The sequence below is a fragment of the Malurus melanocephalus genome, unplaced genomic scaffold (assembly GCF_030028575.1).
Source record: "Malurus melanocephalus ecotype Western Australia unplaced genomic scaffold, MMel_1.1 scaffold_416, whole genome shotgun sequence".
Classification (NCBI taxonomy): Eukaryota; Metazoa; Chordata; class Aves; order Passeriformes; family Maluridae; genus Malurus; species Malurus melanocephalus.
In genome coordinates, this window is record NW_026623648.1 from 317,566 (window position 1) to 338,137 (window position 20,572).

General features: G+C 38.0%; 1 protein-coding gene across 2 annotated transcripts in view; it reads left to right on the forward strand.

Moving 5' to 3' along the window:
- COP1 (COP1 E3 ubiquitin ligase) overlaps positions 1-20,572 on the forward strand; it is a 124,191-nt gene that overhangs the window by 10,901 nt on the left and 92,718 nt on the right. For both annotated transcript variants that reach the window (XM_057379657.1, XM_057379656.1), the window contains exons 5-9: positions 1,492-1,611; positions 3,588-3,656; positions 12,536-12,595; positions 14,395-14,471; positions 19,468-19,525. In XM_057379657.1, the coding sequence (XP_057235640.1) occupies positions 1,492-1,611; positions 3,588-3,656; positions 12,536-12,595; positions 14,395-14,471; positions 19,468-19,525 (384 nt within the window). The remainder of the gene's footprint in view (positions 1-1,491; positions 1,612-3,587; positions 3,657-12,535; positions 12,596-14,394; positions 14,472-19,467; positions 19,526-20,572) is intronic.

A 20,572-nucleotide genomic window follows, 5' to 3' on the forward strand; every position in this document is an offset into this window, starting at 1 on the left:
TAAGTTTTTACRTTCATTATAAAATATGCATATACCATATTTAATATAAAGTATGCATAAACAAGATATGGTTAGAAGAGCACACAATTGTCCTGAAGGCATGAACAGTAGCTTCTTGATTTAAAAGTTATACCTATAGATGCACCTGTTTTTAATAACTACCAAGAAGTGGACAATCCACATACTTCATGCCCAAAACAGTGTTGTTTCTACATTTTGACAGCAAATAAAAATTACTGGCATCTTTAAAAAGAGSAACATTGTTCATGTACCCTTTCATTAATGTGCCTTGTATTACTTGTGGTATTAACAGAAGTCATCCAAATGCAGTGGTCGTGGTCTCATTAAGAAATCATGTTATGTTTGAACATTTGAGTAATTTAGCAGTAGTACAATTAACTAGTGCATTAGTATGTTAAAATGTGTCTCAAATCTTGTTCACTTGCTTAAAAATCATGGKTTTTTTTCTAGTTACTTCAGATTGAAATGGAGTTTTTGGCCTGAGTAGTTTCCAGAAGTTCTGTTGAGCACTGTATAAAAAGTTGTATGTTCTCTATGGATGTTACATATTTTATTTTTCTTAATCTAGTTAATACAAAAAGGCTACAACCTCTGAGAAAATACCTGATTTAGACTTGATGGCATTTCTAGTTCTCACCAATTTAAATATTTTGATTTAGTGTCATAGCTTTTCCAGGAGAGGATTTTTTCATAGATATTCTTTAGACCTTTTAGCTGTTCCTGTTGGTTCCTGAGTTTTTTTGATGTAAGACTGTACAAGCATTYACCTATTATTCAGGTTTTCCTGTGCTTAAAGATAGTTTTTTTTATTGCTTTTTTTTCATTGATAAGAAGAAAAGAACCTATAGGGAAGAATGGGCAGGATAGTAGTATTTTAGCTCTCTGAGGAGTCCTCCACAGCTCCAACAATTCATATGAGATCAACTCGATAAGCTCCATCTTCTTTCCAGCTTTCACATTTCCCTTACTCTTTAAGAGGAGTCTTGAGAGTAGGAAAAAAAAAAGCTGTTACTACCTTCTTTGATTTGAATTTAGCATGAGGGTTTTACCTATTACTGGGGTTACAAAAATTAAAAGGTATTGGCATATAACARTATTTCAGATGTAATCCAACTAGGCTTGGATAAATCTGGAATTTTTCTTTCTCCCCATAGAAACATGTTCTCAGAAACTGGGGCACAAATCAGATAAAATTGTTRCTGTGAGATAAATCTTTTTCCCAGTAGCAGCAGCAGCTATTCTTTCATGAAACACAGATATATTCCAAATAAGATAAGCAGTTCCATAGTAGGCCAGAGGAGCCATATCCTGTACACATGGGAGAATTGGGAATTTGGATGCATGAAAACTTTTTTTGCAAATTTACAAAGAGATGAAATATTGCCACATTGCTTTTAATAGCTGTTTTTTGATATAGCCCTGGACAGCTTGGACTCACTATCTCTCCAACATCTCTTGTTCTCTTTTTAGAATGGCCACAGGTGGCAGATAATTCAAGATTTGTTGGGAACTGATCAAGACAATCTTGACTTAGCTAATGTCAACCTGATGCTGGAGCTGCTGGTGCAAAAAAAGAAGCAGTTGGAAGCAGTAAGAAGTTTCTCTTATTTAAATGAACACTGTGTATTTATATGTTTTTTCTTTTGATGCCTTTACCTAGAAGTAAGATTCTATTGGTGAATTAATTGCTCAGTATTTTCTCTTATGGTTTGGTGTTTAAAAGGTGGCTGTTTTGCTGACCTTTGTAGTGAAGTAACATTTCAGCTGTGATGCCCATAACATGCTTATAATGCTGTTGCTGGCAGGGTTGTATAAACAAGCAGGGAAGATAGAAAAGGATAAGAGAAAATGACTCACAGAACACAGAAAAGCACATGAAGAAGTTTGCTAATTGCCTGTTGCACAAGTAAATGTCAGATCTTTTAGCAATAAGCATGCAGAAGTCCAGAATATAGATTAAAGAATAAACACAATGAGTATGTTGAAAGGTTCACACTGTTTAGTTTCTGCTGGAACTGATAGAATCTGAATGACTGCCTTTCCTGAAGGATTTTTCAGTATTTGATGCCGGAAAGTAAAGTTTTGATCTCTTGTTCCTGAAGAGAATCATGGTTTGAAGATTTATACAGTATGAAGCAAGGTGTTCCTATGATTTAACTGAAATATAGTTGGTTTGGGTTAGTTCTTCATGTATTTGACCATTCCATGCTGTTAGTTTCAAGTGATCATTTTCAAGTTTTGAGTGCCAGACCTTATAAATTAGACTGGATTATTAATATATTAAAATTTGATCCCATGAACTTTGAGCAGGAGCATGGACTTTGACAGTGCTTTAAAACAGGTGAGGAAAAGTTGTATTGAGTATAGCTTAACTTATTCACTCTTACAGAATCATACATCAGATATTTGCAATTTGTCATTCTAAAGGAAAGAAAGTAACTCCAAAATATGTTGACTATTACCAAAACTTACATTGTCTTATTGCATGGGAACTTGTAAGTGTGTTTATTGTGGTCCTGTGAAGGTGTGGTGGGGAAAAAGAGTAAATTTTTTTTCTCAGTAAAACTTCTGTATCATTTGTGACAAATCTGAAGCAAAGAAGGTATACGACTTTGTGTATGAGTATTTCTGAGTATGAATATCTTATAAGGATACTAAGCCTGAAAAACAAAACCATACTTGTTATTTAAAGAACAATTTTAAAGCATTTTTATTTCTAGCTTTACTTGCTTCACAGTTGTCACAGCATGTGGAGGAAGAAAAGAACCTCAGAAAAGTAGTGTTCTTGCATTCTAATGTCTTTACTTTCCCTGTCCCCTCTACCTTTAATGGATTCTGCATCCTCCTGTGTCTTGATTCTTTTTGAGTGTATGTTCATAGTCCTTTAATAATATTTTGGTCATGAAAATAAGTCCTGGAATGCTGGGATATGATTAGGGCTATATTGATGCTGGAATACAGGTCTTAGTTTTCTTTCCTCTTGTGATTCTCTTATCTTGCCCTGTCAAGTTCTTGGCTAATTTGGGTGAAAACACTATGCTGATGGCTGAGGTAAATGACCTGTTATGAAAAATATTAGAAAGGGATGGTTTAGTTTCATCAGTGACTTTATTGTTGTCTTCCACTCTGGGGAAGTCTTCAGCAGTAATTTCTACGTAAGCATAAATGCCAATTTTGGGGAAGGTGTTTTTTTATATAAATACTTCATCCTTTAGTATGTTAATCATTAAGTGGATGCTAATGATCTTCCATGGTACATGAGTCTGTGAGGAACCTGTATTCCAAAATCAATTCCAGGTGCAGAAGCCAAAGAGAACTACTTGTTAGTAAGAACTGATACAAGGACTGCTGCCTTTACATAAAAACTTGTTGCAAATAAAACAAAACMTGAAGACCTGTGAGATAAAGTAAAACTACCATTTTTAAAACTGCCTTAAGCTATTTTCTCTTGCTAACCTCTAAATGAAAGTTGTCTCTGTGCACTGTGGGATTCAGGGTGTAAAATGAATATTTGTTTCTCCTAACGTACATGGAAGAGTTACACTTCCTTATTTACTGTTTTACAGGAGTCCCACGCTGCCCAGTTGCAGATCCTTATGGAATTTCTTAAAGTTGCCAGGAGAAACAAACGAGAGGTAACTTGCTTTGTGTTTCAGTGGGTGAGGTGTTCTCTGCTGCTTTCCCCCAGTGCATTTCTATTGAAGTGATGTGTTAGCCCAGCATTATCTCCGCGAAGAAAAACTCAAGGCGTGTTTGTGATGATTTCACACAGAGGACACATGGGTTTGAAGGAAAATTAATCTCTTTATGTGTGACAGCTTCAATTTTTCAATTTGCCTTTTTGTCTCTCACTGGTGAAGCATRTGGGAATATGAAGCATGTGGGAATATAGAGATTCCTTCATGTAAATGTATGTCAAGTTCTTGAAGCAAGATTGTTTTCTCAACTCAGAAAAAAATAAAGGATTGAGAAGGAATGAAATTATTGTCACTACCAAGTTTTTTCATTTAGTTTATCAAACACCATGACTAAGGTGGTCACAAAATGAATATTCTGTGCTTTTTTCTTATTTGTACTAAAATGAGTGTCTTAAAGACTATGAGAGTTCCATAATCATGTACACAGTCTTTCATAGTTTGGGACTTTTATTTTATGAGATAATTCAATGCATAAACCCTAACACCASAAATAACCCAGAAACCTTGAAAAATCATCATGAGAACAGCAGAAGGACGAACTCTCTTGTGGTCCATGGTTTCTGAGAAAAGATGTACAGTACACAAAATCGAACAGTGTGACTGTAAGGTCAGACTTTTAACCATGTAAATGTGGTATGGGTATAAAAAAGGTATAAGATGGRTATAAGGAGCCTTGTCCAGAATGGACTGAGGGTCTGGTTATGGAGTGATTCCAAAGCAAGCTTTGAGTCTGTCCACCAGCAGATTTCTGTGGCCAAAACCAACAAGAGTTGTGGAAAGTCCAAAGAAGGGCAAGAGAGCTGGTGAAGGATCTAGCAAATGTCTTATGAGGAGCAGCTCAGGAAGCTGGGSTTGTTTAGTCTGGAGAAAAGAAGGCTCAGTGGGATCCTCATTGCCCTCTGTAACTAACTGCCAGRAGATTGTAGCTGGGGGCAGGTCAGGCTCTTYTGCCATGTCTCAGGTGAAAGGATGAGAGGAAATGGTCTCAAGTTGCACCAGGGGAGGTTCAAATTAGAAACTAGAAAAAAAAAATTTCACTGAAAGAGTGATTATGTATTGGAGTAAATTGCCCAGGGAGCTGGTGGAGTCAGTCTCTGGAAATGTCCCAAGAGCCATTTGGATATGGATTGGGGAATATGGTTTAGGAGTAATCATGGTAGTGCTGGGGCAGTGGTTGGTCTAGATAATCTTGAAGGTCTCTTTCAATCTTCATTCTACGAGTTTCAGTACCTGAGAAACCTTTCCCATGTCATCTGCATCTGTATCTCTTTGGTTTAAGTAATGATTTTTAAGGCTAGAGAAAATTTCGGCTGCTGATAAATAGCCTTGGGAACATCCTGAAGCCAGTTGGGATGTATAGCTTATTTCAGATCCTCCATGTCCCTGCTTATGCATTTCTCCTGTTGCCAAGACTACTYACGATGTTATTTTGTATGCCCCTTTATATTCCAACTGTCACATCTCAAAAGATTTCTGTGCAGCTCTGTCCTTGCCATAGCACTTAGTGTTTGGTCTTGCCATTTATATTGAGGGAAATGACRACTTGTCAGACTTGTAACGGTCTTTGCTTTCACTTGATAAGGGTAGGAAAGATAAAAATCAAGGGTAGATGCATGGAAAATACAGTAGGACCTTATATCACATATCAAAGTCTGTCTTTGTCAGTCAGTTTACATAGAGTAAATTACACCATTTGATGCTTCCTCTTTGGTAAGTGCCAAGGTCCTCCCTGTAGCTGGTGGAGCTTGTGTCAGGCACCCCTTTCTGGAGGGAGTTTTGTGGGGATAATAGAGRAATTGCAATTTGGGTTATGACAGTAACAGGCTGCAGAAAGCATGATATGGTGGCTTGCAAGGTGAGAAGGGGRGTTAAGTGGCCATACTAGTAACGCAGTAAAGCAGGGTAGGGTTATCAGAGCTTTAAAGTTTGCTATAGTTTCTTTTGATGCTGTARGAGGTGACTGTTTCAGAAATGAGAATGGAGCTCAAGGAACATGTGTGGACCCTGGAACAATGATATATTGCACATTGGTGTGAGTCATACAAGCACGGCTTTATTATGGGGAGGAATGGGACCTTTTTTCCTTTCTTAATTCAGGCTTGGTTTTAGAAAAGATGGCTGCCGAGTAAATGCAATTTCACTCAGTAAGCCATAGCTGTAAAGATAAGTTCTTAATAAATAAAAAAATGGTTTTATGTGACCCTTATTTCTGATTTTTTTCTTTAATGTTTAAAGGAACTTTGGTAACTTTGCTTCCTAATATGCCTCTTTGAAAACTATTTATTGCAAGATTTTATTAACAAGGGTCATTTACAACATACTGCAAGTTCTTATATAGGGACTAAGGTACTTTTKTAAGTTAATACAGATACTGTCTTAGAGTTAGTGTACCTATAGAATATTTCACAACATGTTCAGAGCAGATATTTRTCCACCTGTAACTCTCCTTGCTTATTTCACTCATAAGCTGTGTATTTTTTTCTCTTCCATTAATGAAATGGTGATTTCTGAGCTTGTTGARGTGGGTTTATAGCTAGAAGAGAGCTGTGTTTATAGATTTCTACTTCAGAATATTGGTGCAGTCTAGTCTTTTGACAAATGCCTCTGTTACCTTTTCATAATTCCTCTAGAAGATGAATGTGAGGAATGTGAGGTTCAGCACTTGCAGGAGTTTCTATTAGAAATCTTGTTTTGATCTGTTCATAACTTTTCAAAACAWTGGTCTTTCAAGATGGAGTTTACTGCATGTTTTTTACATAAAGATGATTGAAAGTTCTTTTTATGTATTTTGTTTCCTTTCTGACCTAGAGCAATGTGGCAAAACCCCCAAATCCTTGGCAATAGTAATAGGAAAAAGAATGTCTTTGGAAAAGATTGAAAGCAAATGGATAAAAATACCTTAAAAATACCTTTTCAAACAAATAACAGATACTTTTGGAGGAGAGAATYGTATTGATCATCAACAACAGTTGGTTGTCTCTAAGGCAAGCTTATCATGGCTGAGTACCTTTCCAGATGTGTGCACAATTAATTGAATGCACACTCTGGTTTTTTTTGTTGTTGTTTTTTTTTTTTTTAATCCAGCTCACTCTTATGTTGAAATTAMGGATCCAAAAGTTTAGAAGGTCAAGTTTAATAATGAAATATTATGACTTGGGAGGGAGGGTGTTTATTACTATTTTCCAGGGAAACCAAATGCAGCAACCTATGACTTTTAAAAATTCTTGATTTCATACATGCATTGCATAAATGCTTTTGGAAATTAAACTTTTTTAATCTTAAGTGTTCTCATGTTCTTTTATCGTGAACATTTTGTGAGAGAGCTGATTATATCAGTTCATTCTCCCCACTTTTATATTCATCACTTTAAAATAGAGACCTTGCTAATTGTCTTGTCAGGATTTGAATGTTTCCRAACAGAGTTAGACACCATCATATATGTAGTACACATAATTTGTGCTAAAATTTTGTTAGCCCAGCTACCTGATGGTATTTCTGTCAAGYAGCACCATTACTTACTGAAGGAGAATACTGGGCTTAGTGATTAGTATCACAAATCAAGTTKTACACAGGTGCTATTCCCTGGGTGCATTCATGTTTCCCTTGGCAGATGTCACTTCATTTTTATGTTCTGYGGGCTTTTTCTTTCTAATAATATGAAATTGAATCTCTTGTGTCTAACAAACATGGCCTTTTCAATGTCTGCTAATGCAYAAGGTTGTTTTTTAGCTGGTAAACATCCTGGGACAGAAAAATAATCCTGAAATGCCTYAGGCTTGTGGCACTGAGTGCTTTCTCAGCATTTCAGAATCATCATCGTCCTTTGCACCCTCAAATGCATGTCTCTCTCTGTCTTCATTTGCTCCATATTGTGAACATGTTAAATAATAAAAATGAGAGGACTTATTAGTTATTGTGGGATAATTGCTGGGAATTATAAGCGTGGATTCTCCAGGGACGTCATTACCTTGTGTTTGTCACTTCACYTGTCAAGTCTTATGTTCTGCACATKCACACATGGATGAACTAATGAGTAAGCAAGAGGAGGTGACAGAAMCTGAAATGAGTCATGCTCTTTTGTTGTCATGTGGTCTTGATTACATTTCAGGACTGCTAAAGAGAATTTATATCTAGAGTAATCTCTGTCCTATCCGCTGCACTTAAATAACTGGTATTTTAAGYCTATTTGCATTTCTGAGTTACTGAATGAGAGACGTGAGCTCCAACAGCAGTGATAAGAAGCCCAAGGATACAGTGAATATGTAAGCAGCAAACTAAAAATTATCATAGTGATATCAGCTGGTTCTCCTTGYTGCAGTGGARAGGTCTTGCAWATAAAGGAGCCAAATAGCACCTACTACTGATGTATTCAACTCTAAGCCAATTAGTCTAATTGTTTAGCCAGCTTTGTTCCCTGCCCCAGTTGTCTTTATCTCATGATTCTTTTGTATTAGTCCCTATCACTAAGCCTTTMAGAGCACATTTCCTCCATACTGTAGGATTTAAATGAGAAAGAAGAAAATTCAAGATACAAAACACACCTTATCAGCCAGACATCTCCCCTACCTTTGGGAGTTCTGTGTGTYGAACAACCAGGATGTTTGCAAGCTCTTCCCCAGTTATGAAGAAGCATTTTTATCATTTGGGTCAAGTATTGATSAGAGAACAGAAATATTCCCAGCAGATAAATGTGTTATAGATAGACTGTCCACATSTTGAGGAGGCTTAGATGCCACATTKCACTAATGAAACTTGTGGAGGCTCAGGTGTTCTTATCTTTATAGCAACAGAAATCTTRCACCTCCTTCTACTTGTGCAAAGATATTGTAACAGAGAGATATTTTGTCAAAATAATATTTGCAATTAACTTAAAAGACTAAAATTTCTCTAAATTTTGAAGATGGCCTTCATGCCACAGTTGCCTTGTATGTTGTAACAGGCTCTGCATCTGAAGCAATAATGGAAAGAAAACCCAGAGACAAACATGACTTCCAGAGAARGAAACTGATCTTATTGTGCATTGTCATTGAGGTATTCAATTCTGTAGATAGAAATTTATTTCACTAGGTGCCTTTAGATATTCAGCTGTTGATAGTGAAGCTTATAGTGCAGTTTGTTAGAGCAGTAGTTGGTGGAAGATGAAGAAGTAGGAGGAGACGGATGTTGGGTGGATGAAGCCACAGGACAGAATTCAAGGTTTCTTTACAGTGACTTTCTGATTTATCTTCAGGTGGGCAGGTGGTAATTTTTGCCTCATCCAGGTTGGTGCAATGACTTTGTGTGTCTGGGAAAATGATGCTYCATCTGGTATTAGTCTCATCTGTTTGGATCTATGGTGTGTATTGTGATGGTTGCACCGGTAGTCTGGATAGAGCCTTGAAGTTGTGCAACTGAATATAATGTGGCCTTCCAAAAAAGTGTGAATCCAGGTGCTCTGTTTAAGCTACTTGTTAGAATAGTATTGCTGATTTTGCAGTATTTCTRTAGAAAATACCCCTGCTGTTCTTTGCTTGTGCATTTTCTAGAATTGGAAAGACAGTTGGTCAAAGGTAAATGACTCCTTCCCTCATGTGTTTTTCTAGGTTGTGTCTCTGACACTGGGAGGTTCTACTGAGGTTTTAGTTTTTTGCAAACACTTAGTAYTGGCACCAGGAGACTCAGTCACGACTGCTTGTTGTCTGTGCTGTACAAACACAAAGCAGGAAGTTGCTGCCTCCCAAGGGGCCCTCACTCCAGGAAAAACAGGAAGCTCCAGGATGAAACYTCAGTGCTGTACCCAGGCACACTCGTTAGTAAATGGCCAACCAAAAACAAAATGACCATGACCTGGTGTTTAGCTTTGTCTAAGTTCTTGGTAGCTTCTTGACTTGAACATCTGAAATCCCTTTTCCAGGATTCCAAAAAAAGATAGGCTGTTTTGAGGTTATAGCTTTTCTTTTGTATTTATGCCCATAAGTGAAAAACAGGACCAGAGCGCTACACACCTGATTATTGTAGTTCATTCACTGGAGTTGAAATTATGAGGTTTAACCACTGAATTAAGTACCTCCTCCTTGTCCACATAGGCCTTTTCACTTCTGAGAAAGCATTTATGTCTCARAAGAGAGTTGATAGTATGTAATTCTCTTTTAGCATACATTTCATTGTTCAGTAGAAGTGCTTTWGCTGACTTAATCCCAAGTCTGATAGCCATGATTCTGCCCATYACTGGGACAGGGCTTGGTTCTGTGCCCAACAGTGAAAATTAAATTAAGGGCCCTTAAGTCTGAATATACTGCAAAGACTATAATTCATTTAGCTYTCCTTAAATGTCCCTCAAAGGCTGGTAATTATAAATCTGTAGTCTCATTTTTCAAGTTTAATTGGAATGAATGTGAATTGGTTTAAGGTCTTTGATAGATGAAACCACTTAAACTAACATACCAAAAATCCAAAGGTTTCAGGTGCACATTGTTAAGTCATTTGATGCTGATGGCATCAGAAGACACCCTCCTAATATAAGTGCAAAGTACTCTTGTGTGTTTTGTAGAATTGCTGCTGTTGGGTAAGTTTATGGTAGGTTGTAACTAGAAGGAAGAATTGGTAAATAAAGTCCCAGWTCTCATGCTCTTGGCTGTGTGCAATAGTTAATGAAAGCTGGTCAATAAAAAGTCTCTGCTCTTGTTCCTATAAAAAGCATCCTGTTTATGTGATGTCAACAATCATCAGTTATTTTTCAGACATCYAGTTTGGCTGTAAGCCAGTACATTGTAGAATAGCTGATTTCCTCACTGTAGTTTTGGAACTTGTAAGTGSTTTTGTAACTTCTTTTTAAACGGGATTTATGAATGTGGGTGACTAATGGTATTTGCTAGAGCTGAGTTCAGGCAGGACCCATGCTGTGCAAGTGTCAAAGTATAACTTTACTACTTTGGAGTTATAGCACCACCTGCTATTCTTGCTGTAGGTCTTGAAAGTGAAAATGGAATTATCTGTTATGGTGTAGTGATCTGTAAATTATCTGTGGCAATCTGGTTCTAAACCATTAAACTTCTGCTGTCTGTGCCTCAAATTAAATGTAAACTGAAACCTTCAGAGTACAGAAATTAGGATACATTTATTAGATCTCATTCCAAAGAAGAAGCCATGTTAGAAATAGGTATGGATCCAGCAATCCTTCTCCTGTTTTCAGGGACAGAAGCTTTTGTTAGTGTTCAAAGGAAAATTAAAATTATGGATTATCTAATGCAGAGCACGCTGATACTTGGAAGGCTTTACAATAAGGGGGGTTTAAGTTGTGCTTTTTGTTGAAGCAAAACCTGCTGAAACTTAGAGGATCAAATTTAAGCACTTGAGTGAATAAATCTTTGGGAGTAGCTTGCCAGATGTTCTTTGGAGTATGTTATACTAAGAGTAATATGTCTTGCCAAACTAGTAATTTCAGATTTGGGCAATTTATTATTCTGTTGTAAAGATGAAATTACAAAAAATTGTTTTGTGTTTGTAGAATGTGTTGTGCTTAAGTTTTCAGTGGACTTAACTACTCAACAAGCCCTTCTGGTCATGGGTCATTGCTGGTAGTCTTCAGGRGCTGAAGAGAGTCAGGTGGACTTCCAGGTCTCCATGTATTTATTACACTTGTGTGTCTCAGTGAACCAGACTTGCACTGGAGCTGAGTTTGGTCGGTTTATGTCCAGACTTGGGGTTCTCACTTAAAGGATTGTGTTTGGGCCCTGCAAGGCTGGGTATAGGCTCTGTGGCTGTTTGGGTGGCACATACCTGCTGAATAAGCAGGTAAGTAGGTGATATCCTATATTAGATGTAAACACATGTCAAGTGTGTGGCTTGAGTTGCTTGAGGTGAGTGAAGCCAGGTTGCTGACTGACTAAAAAGCTGGAAAATATTACATACAACAAAAAGAAGGGAAAGGAAATGTTGGCTGATGAGAGGGGAAATTTCCTTCTGACCCTTTCAGGTGTAACTCTCTAAATGACTGAAGTTTATGGTGTAATCCAAGGTAAGTATCACACGTTTGAAAGAAAGGCCATGTGTTGCTTTGCTTGCTTGATGCCAGGAGCAAATCATGCTCTGGTCGTAATAGGTTTTTTCCAATCCAAAAATTTAATGACAAAGTTTGAATTGGCAAGTGACTGCTAGCATGAGAATTAGTCTTAATACCTTTTAGCAAAATGTTTTGTATTTAGTTGGAGTGTGAAATTATTGTTGTCTTTCATGGTGTTTTTTTCTAATTGTGACAGGACAGGGAGGAATGGTTTAAAAGTTAGAGTGTGGAKTTAGATATTAGGAAGAAATTGCTTCTCTGTGAGGGTGGTGAAGCCTTGGCACAGRTTGCCCAGAGAAGCTGTGGCTRCCCTGTCTGTGAAAGCATTCAGGACYAAGGTGGACAGGGCTTGGAGCAACCTGGGATAGTGGAAGRTGTCCCTGCCCMTGGCAGGGRTGAGATAATCTTTAAGGTYCMATCTAACCCAGACCACTCTGGGATTCTATACTCAGTGTTTGCAAGCCAGTTACACMTTGCCTGAGAGATGTTAGAGGAACATAATAGTATTACTTTGAATAATGTGGGTCTCTGTGATTGACATTGCAGTACCTCATGCCCTTGTTTCTCATTGTTTCAAAATAACAGCTTTGTCTTGAATGCAGTTTGTGTGCACACGTATGTTAATCTGTGCATTTGAACTTCCTGCTTGGTGACTTTTGAATTGTGCAGCACACCAGCTAAGATAGTTCAGGTTCCTCTCTGAAAAGATTGTAATTTATCTTGGTGTTAGTGCAGTGCAGATTGATTCAGACTTCTCCCATTCTCTTATCCACAGCAATTGGAGCAGATCCAGAAGGAGCTAAGTGTTCTGGAAGAAGATATTAAACGAGTAGAGGTGAGGTGCCCAGACATTGTTCTRACTCTGACAATTTTTCATTTTCATCAAGCTGTCTGCTTTGCTGTGAGGCTGCTGGGTTAAATTTATGGCATTTAAGTCAGTAATGGAAAAATGAACAGATGATGCTCTTTCTTTAATTTGCTCATTTAGTTGATGTGTGCAGGCTGCAGTTTGGTAGCTCTTATATAATAATTTTTTTGTGTTGGTAGTAAGTATTTCAGAGTAGTTGTTAGAAATSAACAGCCCGTATATTGATCAGAAATTTTTGTACACTGCAGTGTTCTGGCTGTTTTGGATGGGCTGTTTAAATCTTAGTAGCATGTGAGTCTTAAAATAAAGAGGTRTTGGGGATGCACGAGAGGGTTGTTATGCAGAGACTGGGCAGGAACAAAACCAGCTCCTGCTGTGTGTCAAAACTGATGACTGCTATCTCCTGTTAAAATTCTCTTAATTCCTTAATGATGGGAATCTCTTGATGTTTTTGCTCAGAATTATTCTCCAAGAATTTGTAAACCAATCAGTGCCATCCTTCTGTCTTCATTGAGTATCTAGGTTCCTCTTTGGTCCTTTAATCGTTTTAGTGTTTAATCTTTGGAGTAGGAAGCTGATGTTTCAGGAATACATCAGACTSCCACCTCTCAAAATATCATTACCTTAAAGCTTCTTGGGAATCAGTTTGCAGGTCTGCTTCTCACTTCTTTCTCACCTTGAGACCAACTACTGTCAAAAAGCCTTTTAGATTTCTTCACACAATTAATATGTGTGCTGATGAATTAGCAAAATATAAATACAACTGACAACTTGAAGAATTTCCACTTATCTGATAGCTATTTGGAATTTTTTCAGATTTCTTTTCCTAAATGTTTCTCAGCTTTGGGGAAATAAATACACCTTAGCATGTATTTTTTTCTTCAGACAGGTAAAATAAGACTTGAGATCTAGGAAAAACCTATTTCCAAAAGCTGTGGGATCCCTCAAAGAGCATCCAGCTACCTGTTTCTCTGCTCTTTAATCAGGCATTTCAGTGAGCTGCAGCTGGGGTACATTCCTGGGGTGTGATGGTGACCTTGGCTCTGACCTCTAAAGCCTGGGCTCTCTCTTGTCACAAATACCCTTCTTTCTACCTAACAACTAATAGGCACCTAGTGGGAATTTGAGAGCACAAATAAGTAATTGTCCTGAGAACACTTTGCCCCTCAACTAATGAGCTGCTGCATCCTGCAAAGCTTCCATTTCCCAAGCAGATGAAAGACAGTCTCATACTGGGTACACAGCAGTGACTTAGTCTGGGAGGGACAAAGCCAAGTTCATGTGCAAARTTTGTCTCTTGTGCAGTTGTCCCACAGAGGACTGATAGATCCTCTTAAGTCTGGGRCACAACCTTTGCCCTGTTGCCTTGTGACTGTTCTTGCCATAACCCATATCCAGCTTTACTTTCCTATTGTGAAGGCTGTTTGATAAGTTTATACGTATCTCAAAAACRCAGTCACAGCTTGCTTCTTCTGCCATGTTTAAGGGAGGTGCTGGGCAATTGGTTTTTTGGGGTATAAGCTCTAAAACTGCCACTCTTGAAGCACAGAGCACCACAGCTGTAGGATTTTTGAAACCTAGTTGGAATGATAACTGAAAAAAAGAAGAAAATCAGTTTTTTTGTCAGGTATAATAAAGATTTTTAGGTAAGAGTTGAATAAATGTAGACATAGTTATCTGCTTGGAAAAAYAACAGTACTCTGTGAACACATGTATTAGACATACATGTTTTGTCAGCTCTAGTGTAACATGGCTTTCTGTTTCAGGAGATGAGTGGCTTGTACTCCCCAGTCAGTGAGGACAGCACAGTGCCACAGTTTGAGGCTCCCTCACCTTCACACAGGTATGGAGCTTGCAACTCAATTTTGATTTCAAGCTGTTCATGTTGCTCTCTGCTTGCTAGTGCTTTCCAAGCAGTGCCCAAAATACAAGCTAAACTGGTTTCTGAGTGCTGTACAGTATTTTCCTATTCTATTTCTGATTGGTGTAAACTTTATGTGAACAAAGAAGTGAAGAAAAAGCCATCTGGGTCTGCATTTGGATGACAAATCTACTCTAAACCAGATGCTGTGGAAAACTGATGGCTTTAAATGTCATGTGAGTTAGTAAACTTGAGTCATAAGCCTTTGCTATGGAATAAAATATTACTGTTATTTATATGCTACCTTTTCTGAACATTATGCAGTTCTGCTTGGCATATGAAAGGTCTTAATTTTGTGTGATATTGGAGTCCTCTGGCTTCCCCACTCAGCATGAATAGCTAAAGGTATGGGATCCCATCAAAATTTAAAATATACAACCTGTTGATTCTGTTTATCTGCTGTCTGTTTTGATTTAATGAAATGCCTTTCTAATAACATAATTTCAATTTGTATTTTTGTCTGGAATATTGCATAGTCTGGTTTCTTGGTGATAAAAYTGCAGATGCTTCTTGTATGCAGGTTGCAAATGCCAGAGTTTGAAGTGCTCTGCTTTACAAATGTGTCTTTTGGTAAGATGGTAAAGAAAGCTCTGATTTCACAGGACAGAGTTACATTATTAAGTGATCACCTCTGCTATCTCTTAGAAAWAGGGTTCTTTAAATTGTCAACTTCCGTTATAAAACTGCTGGTAGTTTTGGAAGTTAGAAGCTCCAAACCTAATAGCCCAGAAGTAAAAAATGATCAGATTTCTTCCCCTAGAGAGACTTATACACAGTTCTGTGGCGAGGAACCCAGCAATATTGGCTGGAATTTCCTACTGAGATGCTATTTCTGGATGCAGAGACCAGTATCTCTCGTATTTTATGAAGCTCTGGCTGTCCCCGAGGGRAAGGACAGGAATGTGGCTGTGATGGATGGTAACAGCCTTGCTAATTCAGCTCTTCACTGCTTCTTTAATTCTTTTTGGTGCAGGTGTGTTTCTTGACATGGGTTATTGCTGTTTTGCCAAGAAGCAGTTTTGTGAGGTTGATGAGATTCTTGTCAGGTTCTACTACTTTTCTGGTTATTGGCTGTCAGATAGATTGGTTTTGCTCTGTGGTACTGATGCTTGGGGTAAACTTGAGCACTGATCAGGCTCAATTTGTTAGATGTTGGATGCCTTCAGGCCTAGAAACTTTCTCTTTTGAGAGGAGAATGTACTTATGAGTAGAAATGTATCTCTATTACTTGAGCTAAGCTAACAAACAAGTCCCCCAAAAACTTCTTTTTATCTGTTGAAGGCTGGAATAACATTTTAAGGCCAGGAGTTTTAGTAAAAKAGTTGAGGGGGAACAGTCTGCAGTGAGAGCTGTACTGCTTCAGTCTACTGAGAATTTCTTAATATTCCTTTATGCCTATTTCATGTCCTAGGGGTCAGTCAATCTCAGTTGTTGCTTTTGAAAATGTAAGATAGTATCCAATGTATTGTAGTGATTTTTGGATTGATGTGCTTCACCTAGGGTGTGTTGGGAGGTAGCAGTGTGTTGGAGCCATGACAGGTGCAGGGCTCTTTCTTGCCTGCCTTCTTGTGCCTGTCTGAGTCCGTCTAGGTTGTCTTGAACTTTTGGGTTTTCCCCCACAACAACATGCCTGGGGTGTGATATAGTAGGATATTTAGGTGTTTTTTTAGGGAATGTGGTATTAGCTTTTTCTCTCTGCTTTAGAAGACACCTTATCGGTTTTTTTCAGTGATATTCCTGCGTTAAGAAGTAGCCTTGAGTGGTTGAAGAGAAATCAGTATGTGAAAGAAGTGTCTGAACAGGCATCAGTTGTTGCCAGAAATTACTCCTGTAACTTCTATCCCTGCCCTATCTGGACYATTTTGTATAATTCAAGTAATTGCATTGGTGTGAGTTACCATAGATTCCAGAAAGGTCTACCCTTTCAAATTAATTTTATTTTCAACATTAAGTTTTGAAGAATATCTCAACATTTCTCCTTGGCAAGAATGCTGCAGAACAGCTGATAGGAGTTTTAAAAAATGCTAATATGTTTCACTTCTCTTAACTGAAATATTTAATCTCCAGAGTGCATTTTAGAGATGCCATGAACCACTAAGAGTGAAATACAAATATGGTTTGGGATGGATTCACTTTCATGTTCAAAATTATATTGAACTTGCAGAGACTCTTCAGCTTATCAGTGAATTAACATGGTATAGTTAAATGGAAATATAACTTAACATACTTAACACCCTGCTAATGAAGTATAATTGTATCACACTTTAACAAAGTGCCTTATAAATAGTACAAGGTTATCACAGACTAATGTGATAAAGAAAATTTCTTTAGCCTTTGAATTTAAAGTTCAAGAAAATAGAGTTCTTTGGAATTCAGTTTTATCTTGTCTCTGGTGACTTGCCCTTATTCATCAGCTTCCTCTAAAYCACAGGCTTGCTTCATTAATTTTCTGTTTCTTTTCATTGTTTGTACTTTTTTTTTCTTCCTATTCTTAACGTCTTCAAATTGTGAAATTACTTTGCCTCCCCACAGCTTCCTTCAGAGGTTCTTTAGCAAAAAACCCATCACAACTGTGATGTTCAGTACATCCTTGGCTGCAAGAAACACATGTTTTCTCTTGTGCCTACACAGGGTATGATGAAATATTAAATTGGGTAATAGCACAGTGCTTGTTTACTGTGGTGTATTGCTGCGTTTGTACACTAATGGAGAACAAGAGGGGAAGAATAAGGGAGGAGAACAAATAGTTCTGTGTATGGTTTTTCTGAACAGGCTCATGTGTTATTTTTGCTCCCAGTGAATGGTGCAAACAGGAGATAGGAATAAGCAACTTCTCTTTTGTGCTATCCAGGACTAATGGCAATAACAAACTCTCACTAATAGGAATTTGAGGGAAAATTTTGATCTGAAAATGAGTTGCTTGGTAACTGATTCAGTTACCAAAATCCTGATCCTCTTTCCCCTCCATTTGTTCTAATTACCTCYTCCCATTCCTGTAATGGGATTTATAGTCTGCAGGTTGCCTTGTTTTTTGTTGTTGTTGTTCTGGGTTTYTAAATGTCAYGYTGGTGTAGCTGAATTTCCAAACTGAACCTAATGTTACAGCTTTTAAAAAAGAACTTGGAAGGCAGTTCTGTAGTTTTCTGATTATTTGATTCCTTTTTCTTGGAAGGAAAAACAGTCAAGGATATATGAGTTAATTCAGCTGTGGGCACTGCACAGAAATGTCTTTGAATTTGTATTCTGGTTGGGGAGATGATGTCTGCACTCTTGATGGCTTTACATCACCAGACAACATGCAGCAAAATGAGACCAGACACTCTTAAGYCAGTGTGTTTTGCTGTTAATTGCTGCTGTACCTGTCTCAGAGTGGAGTACTTTTTCATTGCTTTCCAGCCAAATGTATTATTCCTGCTGTTCCTGGCAGGATCTGCTGTCCATGTTTCATTATTCCATGCAGCCACGTTCTAATTTAAAGTTCATTGTCCCCAGCCATGCCTGAAAGCAGCTCTGCTGTTTTCTCTGTTGTCCCCAGCCGTGCCTGAAACAGCTCTGCTGTTTTCTCCTTCRCAATAGCCTGCAACAAATACTAGTTTTTATCCTTCAGATTTTCTTTGTTTGCAACTTTTTTCTTTCCTGGAAAAGAAGTCCAATCAACCTCATTTTCCAAGTTAATTTTTTAGTCTCATCAGTGGTTATCTCTCATCTTCTATTTCCACTTTCCTCTACTTCCAGGGAAGCTTGAAAACATTCAGAGAATTATTTAAGTACTGGTACCACTGGCTCATTCTTCCAAATTTACAGGTGCACATCCTGGCATTTTAACCAAACCAGTTTGTTTATGACTAAGATTCTCAAGTTTACACATAAGTTCTGGCAGCTGTTTCGTAAGCAGCAATAGGTGCAATCATCCTTGACAAAACCAGGACCTACAGCAGTGTACTAGCAACTTTTTACTTCACCAGGCAATGCTTAAAATCTAAGGTTACCTCATAAGTAGGACTCAGAATRGACAATAATGATCCCAGACAACAGTCCCAGATAGTTTCTACTCTGTCCAAGYCAAATGACATAGCAGAAGCAAGTTGATTTTCGTAGTGTGTTCTGCATAATCAATAAAATTGTGTTCTTGTATGCTAATCTTTACCTGTCCTGGAAGTATTTGAAATTTGAGTAATATATGTGCTTTAATCTGGCTCTGGTGTCTTACTATGGGAGCTGAATTTTATGTCTATGTATGTAAGAACACTGAACCACTGTTTTCTGYGTGGATCAGGAGATCTTTCTTCAATTTTGAAAGTGAAATTCCATTGAGTTTGCATGGCTATACTGTGTTTTGAAAACAGTGATMTAAAAGGTGTGTTGTGTCATTATAAATACTACAATATAGTGTAGCATTTTTTAATAATAGTAATCCTGGCTGTCAGTTTGTTTTTTTTTGGTTTATCTCTGTATTTCATTAGTTGTGTCTGTTTAAACTAGTATCTGTCTTACATTGATTTCTTTAGCTCTTCCCTTCCCAGTGTTGGTTCAAATGCCAAAGCATTAAACTTACCTTTTTTTTCTCTCCTTTTTTTTTCAAGGAATTGAAAACCAATAGTAGCATGTTATTCTCAGACTGTCTTGTGCTGCATATTTCATATGAAAGATATGCTTTTGCATTCTAAATAGAAATTATTTGACTGCACTACACATAATTGTGTGTGACAGCATTCTGCTCTAGGAAACCTCTGTATTTAGAAAAAAAAAAATCTCTCCCAAACCCCCAAACAAAATATAACCTTGTGTTCCCTGTCTGTAAAATGGATTTCAAAGGCAAGTGTGCTGCAGAGTGTCAAGGGAGGAATAGCAAACAGGTTAAAAATGATAAAGGATGGCTCTGTTAGATTTAAGCAGACTATTTCTTTTATTTTTGCAGTGGTATYATTGACTCCACCGAGTATAGCCAGCCTCCAGGCTTCAGTGGCAGTTCTCAGGTAAGATATATCTGCACAGGGGGAATGGGAGAGTGAGTGTGAGGGTTGGACAGGGTTGAGGTGTACCTTCATCCATCTCCAGAGTATTGGTCAACTGGAGCCTTGAAAATGCTTTTAACTGGTTGCATGGGCAACTGCAGCTGTAGGAATGATTGTGCACAATTGTGAGARAGGCCTGGAGTAATGTATTTAGACGTCTGACTTTTTTCTTAAAGCTGACTCTTCCATGGAAGAGGGGATATAGTTTACTCTTCATCTCCCAAGTGGGCAGCACTGGGGAAGGGAAGTCAATTTGCCTGTAGAATGAAGCTGTTTGGCAGGCAGCCTCCAAACTGTCTGATCTGCAGGGCCTCCTGAATTCCAAGCAACACTGCTATAGTCTTACAGCTCAGAGGGATTCAGCTAGGATGGGAAGGTGACACTGATACCCAGCTCACAGTTCTAAAAAGGTGAAACAGTTTTCATTCGGGCAAATGGACTGTTGGTCACATTCCAGCTGTGCCTCTGGTGGTGGTGGACCATCCCTGGCACACACCAGCATCAAACTGGTAAATTAACAGGTAGAAGTGCTGTTGGATCTTACTTTGTGTAAAGACAAAATGTGTAGATTTTGAGCTGGTGCATGTACGTTTRCATGCAGGATTTTGGGTTTGCAGCTGTGTAACTAACCGATAATTAGGAAATCCCATCTATTTATCCACACAAAAATGCCTCTTGTTCCTGCTGCTCTGGTCTAGGGAGGTTTTTGCTTGAACAGAGAGTTGGGGTTGTACTATATTTCAAAGGGCAGGTGAAATTTAGAAATTTAGTYTATGTTCAGGACTCTGATGTACTACAGTGTATTTGTTCTCCACTGACATTACTTGTCTCCATACTTCCTATATCAAAGCCAAAATTATTAGCTTAGCTATCCTGCTGGTGAGCTCACAAAACAAACAACCTAGACATTCTGTATGACAGCCTTATTTGTGTGAGAATAATCTTTTTTGTCCTCAAATGTGATTTCTTGTCCTCAAGAGTGCCAGATCTGTACTCTCAAGTACAAAT